The 16435-nt window shown below is 27.1% G+C and overlaps 2 protein-coding genes across 2 annotated transcripts in view; both read right to left on the bottom strand.

Annotated features, from left to right (window-relative positions):
- Window positions 1–710: 710 nt before the first annotated feature.
- LOC119673189 (organic cation transporter protein-like) lies at window positions 711–2452 on the bottom strand. Its single transcript, XM_038084425.1, has 4 exons — window positions 2411–2452; window positions 2016–2355; window positions 1814–1957; window positions 711–1738 (listed from the first exon to the last, which is right to left on the bottom strand). The coding sequence occupies exons 1-4, from the start codon at window positions 2421–2423 to the stop codon at window positions 772–774; spliced, it is 1464 nt and encodes a 487-aa protein (XP_037940353.1). The 5' UTR covers window positions 2424–2452; the 3' UTR covers window positions 711–771.
- A 9932-nt stretch (window positions 2453–12384) lies between these two features.
- The window catches only part of LOC119682371 (solute carrier family 22 member 20-like), a 6894-nt gene continuing 2843 nt past the window's right edge, over window positions 12385–16435 (bottom strand). Inside the window, exons 2-5 of the mRNA XM_038095791.1 lie at window positions 14165–14297; window positions 13755–14088; window positions 13547–13690; window positions 12385–13492 (exon numbers count right to left, since the gene is read on the bottom strand). Of these exons, the coding sequence (XP_037951719.1) occupies window positions 12412–13492; window positions 13547–13690; window positions 13755–14088; window positions 14165–14297 (1692 nt within the window). The 3' untranslated portion in view covers window positions 12385–12411. The remainder of the gene's footprint in view (window positions 13493–13546; window positions 13691–13754; window positions 14089–14164; window positions 14298–16435) is intronic.

Here is a 16435-nt window from a genome sequence, read left to right as displayed (position 1 = left end):
ACTGTATATGTAAGCCCATTGAATTTGGCACCTACATTGGAAAGAATTTCTTAATTTCATGAGTAAACTAAAATTTGTGTATTGGTGTACACATGATTTAAAAAAAATGACTGCAAGGTAGGTGTATTTTAATTTTACATAACAATTCAATGAAAAGATATTGAAAGCTTGCTTAATATATAAAATTATTGCCTCAGAGTTTCTTCGTTTTTGAAGATACTTTCAATAAATTTATATCATAAATAAACTTAACCGGGATCGATACTTGAGTAATGTTTTTTAAAAAAAGCGAACTGAAATTAGATTCTACCATATTATTAATTAAGCATTCTTGGCAGTAATTTTTGTAAACTTTCAATCAAATTGTTAGCAGACTTATAAGCTTTGCATATCACATTATATCTAAAAACACATCTTAGTTATAAGGATACTTCTTTTATCTATAAAATTTGACAGGTTTAAGGCTCACTTAGTCGATACGTACCGTAAGAATTTAAGTGAACGTAAGGCAAAGCGAAACGCACAACCAACCACACCTGTGTATTTCGCTTTAACTTAAGTTCTTACGGTACGTACCGACTAACAATGCATATGTACTCAAAAATTGAATAGCATCACCAATAAGTTTTTTACAATTTATTATGTACGAGTCAAAGTACTGGTTTCTAAATATAGAAATATTTATGTACCCTAAAATAGTCATAAACAATACAAAATATAAATTTGTTGTACTGTTCATCAATTCTGGATATAAATAAAATAAAATTATTATTATTGATCAGGTTTCTTTTTGCCAAAATTCTCGCCATCTTCAAGAGTTTCCGGTAAAAGAGTATTTCTGGTCTCTGGCATTAAAAAACAAGCACAAGTAGCTAAGAATGACATGACTCCAAATATGGCTCCTGGTAAGCTCAAGTGAACATGAGCTAATTCTGCCACGAACGGAGCCAACATAGAACCAAGACGACCTATAAATGAGCATAAACCAATACCAGAGTTCCGTACGACAGTAGGAAATAATTCACCTCCATAAATATAAACATTTGGAAACGTTACCGATGCACCAAAGAGACCAGCGGTCACAAGTATTATTTTAGCTACATCGGGTATTTTGGGTAAAAATGCCATAAGTAATAACGAAATTGCTGTTAAAAAGGTTGATATCATTAGTGTGGGCTTCCGTCCTAAATATTTTGTCATTGGAACACATATACATGTTCCAGGTACCCCAAGCCATGCTCCAATCGCAACGTTTACGAATACATCACCGCTCATATGTGTTACGTATTGTGATATACCGTAGTAGGCCAAACATATTACGAACCATTCAAAAGCCATTGCAATGGTCTTAATTCGCAAATTTGGTGTCCGAAATAAGTCAATGATGCTCGCCTTCGCTGCTGGTTGCGTTGATTTAAGTCTGGCGTATGCTGATTCCAGATCAGAGCGAATCGATTCAGTTGGCTTCCCGTTAGTTTTGGCCATTTTTGTAAGAATCTTTGCAGACTTATCTAAATCTCCATGTGTGTATAGCCAGCGCGGTGATTCCGGAATGACACAGAAATATACGATGTAGACAAAATGGACGATTGAGTAGCACATATTAAACTTACGCCAATGTCGGAAGAAATAAGCAAATATAGGTAGTAATGCATGTCCCATATTAAATGGAATTTGATATAGTATAGTCATTATTTCACGTTTACTTTTTCCAACAATTTCCATTATAAGTACAAAACTGAAAGGCAAAAACCAAAATATTAAAAACATTAGAATTTAAAATGTACTGTAATTATTATGCTTATTGACAAACCTAGTTACCATTACACCACCAGTAGCGGTAGCAGTTATATACCTAAATAAGCAATATACCCAAAAAAAAGGTGAAAGGGACACTAGAGCACTAAATACCATTAATATCATGCAACCAGTAATAAAAGCAGGACGACGACCACATCTAAAAGTTATATATTAAAGTTATTATGGTAAATGTTATATATTTAGTTTTTATTCACTTATCAGAGATAATACCGAATAAGATACTACCAGTCATAACTCCACCCATGGTTATTGTCTGAGAAAGCGAAGCCCATTTTTTACGTTTACATGATAAGTCAAATTCGCTTATGACATTTTCTTCGAAAATGCTGCGATCAAAATCATGTTTCTGACAAGCGTCATCGCAGGCATCAGTAATATTGCTAGGTGAAGTACATATAGCATTCATATTGTAACACAGAAAAATATGTGACACTTGTATCCACCCGCTTGGAAACTTGGACAAGAATATGAAGAGGCAGAAAACTAATTGAGAGCAACCCAATTCTCCAATCGGACTTACAATTGGGTCAACCACTTAAAGTAATTCATATAAATATTAGTTATTCGAAATAATTGTGGTAATAGTTACCTGGCTTATCCATTATTGATTAATATTGATATTTGCTGTTAATCTAAAATTATATTTAAAACAATTTTACTTTATATTTTTCTAATTTTTTTTTTTCATTTTCAATTATGATATGATTAATAAGTCAGAGTTGCATTAACTTTTAAAAGTTAGTTTTAAAAGAGTGATTATACAATTAATTATACAATAGCAACCATAACTTCAAATGTTGTTATTTATAATCTATGTATTTTTCTATTTACCATATTAGACTATCTAGTGATGATACTCTCAAATTCAAATAAAAAATACACTCAAAAAAGAAAACAATAAATTTTATTTATAATAGATGTATTCACTTTGTCTTGCAAACTCATTGCAAGGCTCACGAATTGCACCGATTGGCGAGTTTGTAAAATACAACAACAAAATACACGCACAAAGTTTCTTGCAATTGATTGCAGTCTTGCTATACTAAAACAGAACGACGGTGTATATAGGGTTGCAACGAAATAAAAATGGAAAAAAAACAGCTGTTTTGATATCGGTTGCTTTTCATGTGGATGTGGTATGCTGCAAAAACAGCTGTTTTATATTGATGTTTCAATTCTGCAACACAAGTGTTCTCGAACTCTTGCAATTTTGGAATAGTATACTATTTTTAAGTTCCCAATTCTGTGTTTAATGGTTATTATTTTAATAATTAACTTTGGTGTACTTTATGGACTGTTGGAATCACAGTATGTTAGTGTCAACTAAGGGTATTATTAGATAAAATAATTAATAGCCTTTTGTTTTTTTTATATGCAATTACAATATGGTCAGGTTAATGCAGTAAAAATTCGTTTAGGACATATCTCACATAAGGGATGTGTAAAATCGCGGGTTTATTTATATAGGTAGAGCAACTGCACCTTTTGAAATTAAATGTATGTAGAGGTATTCCAAATCAAGTTTATATATTTAGTATATTTTTTTATCTAAAAATTTATGGATTACAATGACTTTTTTTTAATTTTTTAATAAATTTTAAAATATTGCTTCTTAAGGATGTTATGCCATCAGCAAAACAATTAATATTTGTATAATTGTAGTTATTTTTTTTTTATTTTTCATTTCACATTTGTACATAACTTTCAATAGTTCATTTTAACGAATTTTCAGTTCGACACTCAGATTTAAATCTGCTGACGATCTCATATATAAAATTTTTTTGTACATTCCAAAATATGTTCTAATATCGAACCGACTTCAAAAATATATTCACGCGTTTCTTCTGTGAGTTTGTTATTAAATATGTGTTCTAAAAATGAGACAAACGTACTTTATGTACTCTATTGCATATACTATATAGTATAAGATAACAATCATAAGTTAATATAATTGCTATAAAAATTTAATTTTGTTATATTACTTAAATAATTATAAAAAACTGTGATTTTAAAATAACAACTTATCATAATAATAAACTACCAGAGTAATTATGAATATACAAGGGGTGTTACAAAAGTTCTACATTCTTTATAAAAATGAATGTTTGTAACAAGTTCTTGCTTATTTGTCAATCTTTCTTTCTTGCTTCTTCAACCTTTCTAGGTAAGTGGGGTAGAGTTCAAACGTTTTAAAATATTTAAAATATTTTTATGCTTATTTTTCAATATAAACTCTTTCCGATACGTTATATTTTTGCTAACCATGTGCCAATTTTTTTCGGAGCTAATTTTCAACTTTGAAAACGGAAAATAATCACTGTGATCCTGATCTGATGAATAAAAGGAATAATTAGATAATCGAAATATAATATAATTTGTTAAATTTAACCATGGTGACGACGAAGTATATAGCTTAAACAGTTCCAATAAAATATTCAAAATATTAAAGCGATTACGTTTTTATTCAATTTTAGTTAACTTGACTTATAAATATGCAGAGACCTTTTCCATATCACAATTCTTTCATTATAACATCCGCGGCTTCTCAGATCTGGCTCCTACATTTAGTTACATTATTTGCACAATTATGCGATATTATTTGATCGCTTAATTGCTACCAAACAGGACATCAACTTATTTGTCTGGAAAAGTCCCATTTGGCTTGCGCGGTTCACAACTTTTTAAACGAGATAATGCACTCTTGCTTAGGCTTTTGATAAGTAAAGAAGTAAAGAAGCTTATTAAAAATTAAATAATCTGATTTAATATTAACTTATATTCGAAAAGTAATCAATATAAATACTTACAGCTGTATGATATTTATTTGACTATCATCAACTACTAGTTGATGCAATGTTTTTATCATTAAGACATACATACATCCTTATATTTTTGCTGATTTAGTTGGTATTTTGTTGATATATTGAATTCCATTATTTAAAATTGGTTTTTTACTTCAGATACTCAAACAAAATATGCACGCAGTTCATAATAAAATCAGTAATATATTACATTTCAGTGTCAGTTAGACTTTTTATTCCCTTTTCAGAGAGAAACCGCGAAAATTTCTTTCTTTTGTAGTTGTCTCCCATTGTTTAGTACTAAATTAAATCTAAATTAAGCACAATATCACACAAGGCTGTGAATATATACTTCATTAACTAATTAACATAACACAATACTGACATTGTTTCTATTATTTAGACGTTTAGTTGATGTTGCGCTAGCCCTACTGGATACTACATCTAAATAAAAGTGTACCACATTTAACTCGAGACTGGCATATATTTATTTTATGTAAAATAATTGTTTTTATATTTAATAAAATATCTTACTAACTTTCTTTTCAATTTAGATATTAAGGTTTTTATTTAATTGAATCATTGGAGAGTATATATGGCATACTACAAAAATGCCTAGTTCCAATAAAAAATATTAGACACACCTATTTCTATTCGATGATATCATAAGAATACTAATATTAATTGGATTTTAAACACTTGATATGAATCAACAAATAGGAAATAAGTCTTATACTAATGTTAAAATAACCTTGTCTTAAGTTCAATAGTTAAAGTTAAGTTCAATAGTTAATAGTTAAGTTCAAAAGTTAAGTTCAATAGTAAATATAATGGTGCCCTATATTTACTATTGAATATTTACTATTGTTTATTCATTTTGTATTACATTATTATTAGTCAACCAATATGATAATATTTCGAATATTAAAATATATTCTTTATATTAATATGTTAAGAATGATTTACAATAATGAGTTATTGTAAGGTTAAAGAAAAGTATAAAGGCATTGTAGATATAGATGTAGATATATATAATCCAAACTATACAGTTTTTACATGTTATCTTGCCATTGTTTGTAATTTTCACCGAAATTGTTAATTTTTCCAAATTAAACCGTTTAAGTTGTTTAAGTTGAAAAAATTTATTATAAAAATTGTTTATTATTAGTTTCAAACTTAGTTTTGATCATTATATAAAATTTCTTTTCAGCATAATTGACCTATGGAACTTAATGTTTGTAACGCAATTCGAAAATAACTTAAATTGACCAGATTATGATATTAAAATCTGCTTCTGAAAGTATCGATGCTTTGAACCTTTGTCGAAGAAACTCAAAAATAATTATTTTGATATTGTTCTGTGGATGGAATATTTTTTCTAACAACCCGCATATTAAAATCAATTTTACCGATAATATATATAAACTTCTCACGACAATAGTGAGTTGTAATTTCATTGGACTTATTTTTTTGTGGTCATATTAAATCTTTAGTTAATCCAATAAATCAAAAACGCCCAGTGATTTTCAAACAATATTCTAGTTATTGGTGAAGTGAGGTCCAGAATACAAAGGTGTTCCATTGCAAAAAAAACACAAAATCTGAAGCGCAAAATATATAGTCACACTTTAGTCGCCAAGTATTTGTGGCAGTCTAAGTTTATTTTTGTCTTGACAACTTGTTCTAGAATGGAATAAATATATCAAAAAAAAAACTTTCATTCAATAAGTTCTCAGTATAGTTATGACTATAAACGTTTAAGGTTATGGAGGTGATATTTTGATTAATTAAAACTGAACTGAACTATAAAAATGTAAAACAGTTTGTTAACTCTAAATTGAATAAACATTTTTTATCAATTTAATGAAAAATTTAAAAAAAAAAATGCATTAATGAACTTTTCAAAGATAGAAGAACTAATAGAAAAATTGCTAATTATTTTTTTACACTGTACTCTTTCTAAAACGATTTTAAAATAAAAAAAAATTATGTACTGCTAAGTATATGCCTTAAAGTATTATTTGTTCTTAAAATTAAAATATAAGTGTGCTGATTAAATATATTTATAAATAATAAACAAAATATCATATATCGATAATGCTCTATATACCATAAATTTTAGAAATTTACATCTTAATTCTTGAAATTTATATATAACTTAGTTTTTAAAACTCACTCAGAGGATTGATGTCTTCAAACGGTCCAGGGTCGTTGAAGAGATCGTTAGGTAACTAACAATAATGCTGAATAAATAATATAAAATTTTAAAATTTTTAATATTGTCAGAATAGTTTTATCAACTCATTAAATTCGGTGTTAAATAGTTAAATACCAATGTGACTCATAAAGTGTTGGTTAAAATATCTAACTTCATTATTTTAAAATTAATATAAAAAATATGTAAACAAAAAATAAAACATAATGACGAATTTATGATTACATTGCAATAAATAAAATTACAAATAAAAATTTATTATGTGTTAAAAATATCGTTGAACATTTAAGTCATTTCAAAGTTAAGTAAATATATTTATGAAACACTCACCCGCAACTAAAAATATATAATACATTAAAAAATTTATTAAAAAACAATAAATTTTTTTTGTTTATTAAACACTCATTTTAAACTCAACTTAAATGTATTAAAATATTTTATTACATAGTTTATAAGAGAAAGATCGGTTAGAGAAAAATTATGTTACAGTAGCACATTTAGAGAGATTTTATATACTCTTCAAAATCAGTTTTCTAAAAAATTTCTAATTTATTGTCAACAATCGTGTGGTCTAGACCACAAATTAATTTATTTTTAAACTCAACAGTCATCACTTAGTAACATTTCAAGCAGATGTATGTAGCATGGATATATGTATCAGGGAATATCTACATATAGAAATAAAAGGGACCTACATTTACTTATTATGGATGATGAAAAGTCGTTTGAAGCTCTCTTAGCTGCGTAGGTAATTGCATTAACTTTCTAAAATGTAGTAATTACATCAAGAACTATAAAAGATACTATTAAACGTCTCAATACGAAAGGGAACTATAATATTATAGTATTAGAATGGTTTGCAGTATAATACTATATGTGAATAATATGAGGATACAAAATATTTCATTATTATTGAAAATAGACTTTATGGATCCTGAATCAGTCTATAGACTCACTCAAATTAACACATGCTTAAACATTAATAGTGAAACCCAATGATAGGTAAAACATTACTCATTCCAGCAAAATGAATATGAGATAAGGTTAAGGTACTCGTTAAGCAGAGTGTACTTATTTAAACAAATGTATCTGGTATATGTATAAATCTGTATAAATCTAAGACATTCTAAAGCTGATGTCATTAGAATTTGGAAAAAATCTCATAGCATATCGTTTGTGGCAGCCCTGCAATTGTCGGAGAAAAGATTCACAACTTATGTTGTTTTCTCATAAGCTCTATTCGATTTATAATGCCTTACAGAAAAAAGATTTTTTGTGTCTTCACGGTGAATTTTTATTTCTCCAGAAATTTATTATATTAATCCGAACGCCAACAGCAGGTGATAGTTTTGGAGGTAATCTACCAACAGGATTCATTTTGCAATGCATAAAACTGACACCTTCTTGATCAAATTTTGTCATGAACTACTTTTGAACCCGGATTCACACCAATTTTTTGTCTCTTATTTTTATTGGAAATTATGCTGGTATTTTTAAAATGCTGCAAATGATACTGATAAAGTCGTTAACGAATATTTTCTTGTTAGACTGCATTTTAGTATTCATAGACTCATGTTTTATTTATAGTGATATAGTGCAATCCATAGTTTTTGATATTTTTCTTACGTTAGTATGTGCAACATCCATTATAAAAATAGTTTTTAAAAACCTATAACTTGATAGTTAATAGTACTTTCTATGCTTAATACAATGTTTAGAGTTCTTACTAAATCTGTTCGTGTGTATCGATGATCTTCTACGAACTTATCTCAAGTTTTTGTAAAGATTTTTTTCTTTTGGTAAATATAAAAAATTGATTTTTTTAAGTAATTAATTTATTAATTGTGATATTTGGATGGTCTTCGACTGTCATCATTAATCACATAATTATTATATATTTTTATAAACATTTCAATTATTTTAATTCAACCAATTTAAAAAAAAAATAAAATACAATCAAATTACATATATTTTTATATATATAAATATATAGGTATATATATTTTTATAAACATTTTAATTATTTTAATTTGACCAATTTAAAAAAAAAAATAAAATACAATCAAATTATATATATTTTTATATATATAAATATATAGGTATATATATTTTTATAAACATTTTAATTATTTTAATTCGACCAATTTAAAAGAAAAATTAAATACAATCAAATTATAATACAATTTATAATAATTAATTAATAATTAATTCAATAATAATAATAACAATAACGTGTTATAATACATGTGTAAAATTATATATAAATTAATATACCTAATATTATGTTATTATAGTTCATAATATATTATGTTTTTTAAAACAATTTTTTTTGTCCGGACAATGCCTAATTGAATCTAGAAGCCTACAAGTACACGTGCTGAAATGCAATAAATACTGCATACTTAAGAAGTCTACTTCATGAAAAAGTAGCTGGAACTAAAATCAATGAACATACTTTGAAATAATTTATTGTTCTCAATACTAAACTCATTGTTAAAGTTCCATAAAGGCACGTTCTAAGATATTTGAGCAAAAATTATTTGTTTGGTGGCTTGATCAGATAAAGTTTAACCTCAAATGTTCTCGTGTTCATACTAGTTTTTCTCTCTGTTAGGTAGATAAAGTATCTCAACAATTACTGAGCAACTACGCGATCTTTTTATGAGCACTCAAGTTCAGAGCTCAGTATGAAATTAAACAGCGAGTTGAAAAGTTGATTTTATATTAGCGGAAGTATATAAAATTCTCGTATGAGAAAATTATTTAAAAACAATTCATAATTTATTGTTTTGTGGTTAATTATAAAATTAAATCTGTTTTACACTTAATTACGAAAGTTCATTAAAAGTTAATAAAGAGGAAATGTTGTGAACTTATATTTTTGTTTTTTCTTTTTCAACTTTTACCTTTTCTTCAAAGTTTTCGTAATAACTTTCGCTTTCTTCACTAAAACAAAGTTCAAAAGTCGTTGAGCCTTTCTTATAAATTCACGTATAAAAAGATGTGTATCTGTATCTGAATGTGGCAAACTATTTTTATTTTTATTTTTATAGTGAATTCGTGAATAAATAAATAAATAAAATACTCATAGTTACACAAAAATTTTAAATCAAATTTTATAATTTAATTTTTACATTTTTGTTTTCGTTTTTAAATTCGAAAAGTTTTTTAAAAATTACATCACAAAATTGAACTGATGAAATTTAAACTTGTGCAAATATTTGGTTAATCATTAAAAAAAATAAAATAAAAATCAATACAAAAAATATTAGTCAACCATTTTTATAAACAGATTATTTTTTTAATCTTAAAAAAAGTAATAATTTTTAATTGTGCTAAAATGGATGGTGCTTGGCGGTTTCGCTTTATTATCTTCACGATTGTGGCCTTGTTGGCGTTTTGCGATTTTTATGATTTTGGTAATATAAGAGGCGTTAAATCTAATCCAAATCAGGTAGCATCAACTGCCGGGAAGTTTCAACAAAAAAATGCTGAAATTCATATCGGCCAAGGTGAGTTTCATTACACTGCATACGTTATGAAGTTGCTATCTTTTTAATATAAAACATACCATATACACTGTACTCGTATATAAGTCAAGTTATTATACACGTAATGACTTTATGCTAACCTCATATATTATTATTCTTTTTTTTGAACGTTAGTTTATTATTTAGCACAATTACCATTTTCTTTTATGCCAACAGTTATACCATTGCTAATGAGATTTTCTAACAAACAAATTCTCATACAAATTAACTAGTATAAGATAATGAGTACAATGTATTTCTTTCGCTTCCTAGTCACCCACGCTCTGCTAGTTCCAAATGTGACCTCTTGTCAGATATTTTGTTTGAATTATTTCTGATAATAGTTTAAGTACACATTTGGTTTAGTTTTTTGTTCAATTTTCTTAATTAAACAAACAAGATATATTGTAGTTTTAAGCAATAAAACAAGTGTTGCGATTGAGAATGTATGGTAATAAAAATTTTTGTTTATAAATTTCCATAATATGGAGTTCTTCGGAAGGCTGATTTAACCTCGGAGTTTCGTAGAGTTAGCTACTCTACTTTTTTGTACTGCGCTATTTGCCGATATAGAATACTTCTGGAGTTATCAAGCTTTAAAGTTGTTAAGGTTTTATATTATAGTGACTGCAGACGTCATCTATTAATTAATATATGCATTTGTGACATGTATCTGCTGATATATTTAAAACTAAGCTATATTCACATATGGCATAGTGGAAAACTTTTCTCAAAGTAATTATTTTTGTTAGAATCTTTAAGTAGGCATTCTCAAGAAATCGAAATCGTACTACATAAAACAAAATATCTTCTGCAAAATCGTGGGCGTACGCAAACCAGTAAGCCAAGGGCAATACATTTTAAAAAGTCTCTTTATGAAAACAGACAAAAACCATCATGGACTTTTTATTTGTCCCGAGGGTTAAGTCCTTGTTTATTGCTACGGTACGAGCTACCAAGGGGAATATTCAATCTCTAAGCATGGTTTCATAAGCAGTTTTATATGCCTATATGATTTTTATTTTTATATATCGATATTGTTAAGACAACATATAAATTGTATAACAATTTTCTTAACGATTTTGAATTGCAATTTTTAGATAATTGACATAAATTCAGTTAAATATACATAAATAATATATATACATATATACAAAAATATACAGTATATGTACTCTATTGTATATTTTTACAAATCATATATAAACTTAAATACTTTTAATTTATCTAAGACTAATTTGATTGTGATTAACTTTTATTTAATGTATAAATTTTTTCTAATTTAAAGTATCTTGAAATTTTACTAATAGTCCATTATATCGATTGGAACTAGATCACTAAACAGTAACTACAATCACAAGTGTTTTGTCTGTGTAGTATGTACTCTACTTACTTAATTTTTTTAATGCACAAACTGCATATGTGATTTGATCTAATACTATTTAACTCTGATATGCATTGATCCTATAGTGAACAGTAAAAGGTTTAGTCAAGATTTTTAAATATTTTTGGATGGGAATGCAAAATTTAAATTTGCATAGAAGCAGTCCTTCCAATATTCGTTTGTCTATAAAACAATACGGTTCCGAACTTAACGTAGTCATTGAAGCTAGTTTTCACGAAAATATTATATATTCCATTTCATAAAATATCACAAAAAAATCTAACTAAAATGAATATAATAAATATTAAGGGCTCTAAAATATAAATTTATATATATTAAAATACTAAAATATATATATTTAAATATAGTTTATATAAAATACCCGTAAAAAAATATATTTATATATATTAATATACTAAAAGATATATATTTATATATATTATATATAAAATACTTGCAAAGAATAGGTAGTTAGTAGTATATTACTGTGGACATTATGATATTGACAAAAATTGTGAAGTAAATAAAAATTCTAAGGTATTATTATTTAATTTCTTGTCAACTCAATTATCAATAAATAAACAATGTTTCATTTTTTATGTATTTAACAATGAATTATGTATTTATTATTGAACAATATATGAATAAGCTTGATGGTTATCACTTTCCTTTTGCTTTAAACTTTTTCATACTCTTAGCATTCCCATCATTATTAACAGTGTCATTACTTTTAAAACTCTCAGTACTTTCAACACTATCCGTATGCTCAATACTTTTAACACTTTCAATGCTTTCAATATCTCCAGTACTCTCACCATTATTACGCCGTGTTGTACTTAGGATTTTAACAGACGGCATTAAGAAACACAAAAATGAAATAGTTAAAGAAAATATTCCTAATATCAATGCTGGTAACATGAAGTCAGCAGCCCGCCAATCAACTACAAATGGTGACAACATCGCACCCAAGCGTCCCATAACAAAGCAAGCTCTAACGCCTTCGTGACGAATATACCTTGGAAAAACTTCACCGCCGTACAAGTGTACTTGTGGCATGGTCATACATGACGTAAGTAGACCTACTGTCAGCATCATCAATTTTATGGAACCAGTTAAAGTGATCAATGCAAATATCAGTAAACTTATGCCAGTAGTAGCAGTTGTACAAATAAGTAAACATTTCCGCCCTAGACGCTTTGACAAAGGTACACATGCACTAGTGCATGGTAGGGTAAGCCAAGCACCAATTGCTACATTTATAAAAATGTTGCCCTGCAAGAATGCTATATATTGTGATACTCCGAAGTATACAAAACAAATACAAAACCATTCTGAACACATAATCAAGGTATTATTGCGCAAATCAGACGAACGAAATAAATCTGCTGTTGTTACTGTCCTAGTTATAGCGCGATTTGGTATTTGACTATATGATAATATAACTCTTTCTCGTATTCGGTCAATATGTTTTCTGTTACACTTTGCAGCTCTCTTTATATTTCGTATTGCTTTCTCTATATTTCCTTGCTCAAAAAGCCATCGTGGTGATTCCGGAAAAAGGAAGGTGTAGAATACATATATAATGCAAAACGCGGAGAAAATAAAATTGAAATAACGCCAGTGTCTGACAAAATATGCACAAAGAGGTAAAGATCCATGACCCATAGTGAATGGAATTTGTGAAAGTATTTCAGCAGCTTCACGTTTATCATCTTCAATTATGTCCTCAATGACCTCTGCGCTATGAGGAAAAAACTGCTATATTTATACGTCAGAATGTTTAAATAATACAAACCTTGTTTCTATTAAGCCTCCGAGTGCAAAAGCTGTCACAAATCTTAGTAAACAGAACTGCCAAAATGTATGTACAAACGAAGTGATTAAGCTTGATGTTAGTAAAATTAGACCAGATGATACAAATGTTAAACGACGCCCTTTTCTGAAAGACATCTGCATTTTTAATTTTAATAATGAGAATTGAATTTAATATTTGTGTGAATTACCTATCTGACCATAGGGAGAAAAATATACTTCCAAATAATATGCCAAACATAACAATCGCTTGTGATAAGTCCGTTAGATATGCGCGATCACAAATTAAGTCCCATTCAGTAACAATCGTTTCTATGAAAATCGACCGATCGTATTCTACAGTTAGACATTCTTTCGAGCAAGCATCAGTGATATTAGTTGGACTTATACACATAAATTTTGTTGGTGGAGCAAAGAAGATTATTGCCAATTGCACCCATCCAGTCGGTATATTTGCAAGGTAAACACTAGAACACACCGTGATGTGATAAATACCGAATGTACCAATCGTTTCAACCAAAACATCTTTTTCAGTTTAAATATACATATAATTAAAAAAATATATTAGTGCAATTAGAAAGTATTATGGTAATAAATTCACCTTTATTGTTTCCATTCTCTTCTGTTGAAGTGCTATCATCCTGACTAGAATCACTGTCATTATTATTAGTATTTTTGGTATTGAACAAAGAAAATGTGAAATTAAACCGACTTAAGTCCATAAATATATCTATCTATATAAATAAAAGCAATATAAAAATATATAAAAATATATATAAATATATATAATTGTATAACTAGTAAAATTTATTAAATAAATTTTGACAATTAAATCGCAAATTAGAAATATGATTATATCAAAGTAACAAGTTTTTTCTATCATTCAGTTCTATCATTCATACATTGTATGAAAGTTGAAAACTAAGGTCTAGCAACGTTTCATGTTTAAAGAAGTAGAGCGTTCATGGGATGCAGTATATCGTTACACAAGTCCTTAAATGGTTTCTATCTATAGTAAACGATATTTAGCTTTTGACACAATGTCTCTATTATTTATTTTTTATAATATATTTTTTTTATAAAGAAAATTCACTTCTAATGTAGACTTTATATTATAGTTTCTTGATTGCTTTTTTCCGCATACATAGATTTTAAATATATTTTCTTTTTGCGAATATTATATTATTGGTGTGTATCAATGTCAGTCTGCAATTAATTACTAGGTAGGATTTATATATAAAATATGTATGAAACCTTCTCAAATTTTTTACTATTGTTGCCATTACACTAAATATATTTTTTAAAGTAACTAACTGTAACTTCATTCTATTACTATATAACTATTATGCTGTTAAACACAATCGTTAAGATACTCAGTTTATCAATCTTGAATGACGAAGATTAGGTTAGGTTATACAGGTGATTCCAAGGGATCCAGTTAGACCTATAGGCCCATTGTGTTACCGAATAAACAGTGAATAAAAAAAATTAAAAGATAATAAGTCGTTTCACAAATACTCAATAATCAGTATTTGTAAACTTTAAGCGAATATAGACTAAAATGTAATAATATTTTTAAATAAAAGTATATAAAATCTGCAAATTCGAATCTAAAGATTATTAAGAATATATATTTATAGTTTTGATTTTTACAATGACATATGATTATCCATATAACACCTAATGTACAAATACTTATAAGTTCAAACTTAGTTTACCATAATATCGCTTAAGAAGTCATCGTAAGTAGCCCAGATAATCGTGGATTGTTAGAATCTTGGGGGTTGTCATGTAGGTGACAGTCTACTGTTTTTTGTCATTTTAAGCTCTGTCTATTGTTAAAATACTTAAGTATTGAGTTTTACATATCTCCCTTAATAATATTGAATTGTTTAAATATTTTGCAGTCAAATAATATTAATTTTTAAGCAATATAGTTAATATCTTAAAAGACTATAACTTAAGTCAAGTTAATTACTAAATCTACTCAATAGAAAAATTGACGTAATTTATAATATATTATATTAAATGCATATATCAAATATGAAATTAATTTAAGGTATTTTATATATGATTCATATATATGATAATATATGATTCATAAAATTTGATATATGTTTCAATATATGAATAAACATTTATTTTGGGATTTCAAAAATATATGATTTAATGCATTTAGTAGAATTTATTAGAGCATGATACAGCGGCAGAGCTGTTAAACATGGTTATTTATAGTGAAAGGCATAGTTTTTAAAACTTTTTCAGTTTTAAAAACTTCTGAAATCTATTTCATAAAACTTTTTGACTATCGTATTTTTTCATTCTCTTCTATTTTTGTTATTAGATGATTTATCAAATGTAGACAGTGTAGACAGCATTTATTAAAAATTTATCATTCTTTCCGGGTTCAGATTTTTTTAACAAAGTTCAAGTTCAAGTACAAATTTAAAAATTAGTACTTTACTTCTATGAAACTCGTTGGTCAATTTCATTTCAAATGGATATCATTTAAAACTTTTTTAATAAATTATTTTAATTTAATATTTACTACACAATTTGTTAAAGAAGACTAATAAAAATTATAGAAGTCCATTCTCAATGAATAAAATGTGTTTGCGATTCTCAACAAATATTTATATTAAGAACCTGAATTATTTATTATATAAATTCAACATTTTTTTTTTATTAAAACAAGCTAAGTTATTTATTGCGTAAGATTTCTACTATTACCAAAAAAAAAAATAAATAAGGTTTCCCAGAAATGTTAGAACAGCTGTGATTTTGCCAACCTAACCAATTTATACAGAAAACTGGTTCTATTTTGTTGATTAATAAACTAAGTCTAAGACTGCTACCAAATTATTAAGCATTT

Source organism: Teleopsis dalmanni, chromosome 1 (assembly GCF_002237135.1).
Source record: "Teleopsis dalmanni isolate 2A chromosome 1, ASM223713v2, whole genome shotgun sequence".
Classification (NCBI taxonomy): Eukaryota; Metazoa; Arthropoda; class Insecta; order Diptera; family Diopsidae; genus Teleopsis; species Teleopsis dalmanni.
Note: the sequence above shows the minus strand (reverse complement) of the source record. Positions and strands in the feature narration are given on the sequence as shown.

What these genes read in the sequence shown, in the direction of transcription:
- LOC119673189 (XM_038084425.1), bottom strand. An exon ending in TTCGGTATTATCTCTGATAA is followed by an intron (nt 1,958 to 2,015) that starts GTGAATAAAAAC and finishes TATAACTTTTAG; the next exon opens with ATGTGGTCGTCGTCCTGCTT. An exon ending in GGTGGTGTAATGGTAACTAG is followed by an intron (nt 1,739 to 1,813) that starts GTTTGTCAATAA and finishes TTTGCCTTTCAG; the next exon opens with TTTTGTACTTATAATGGAAA.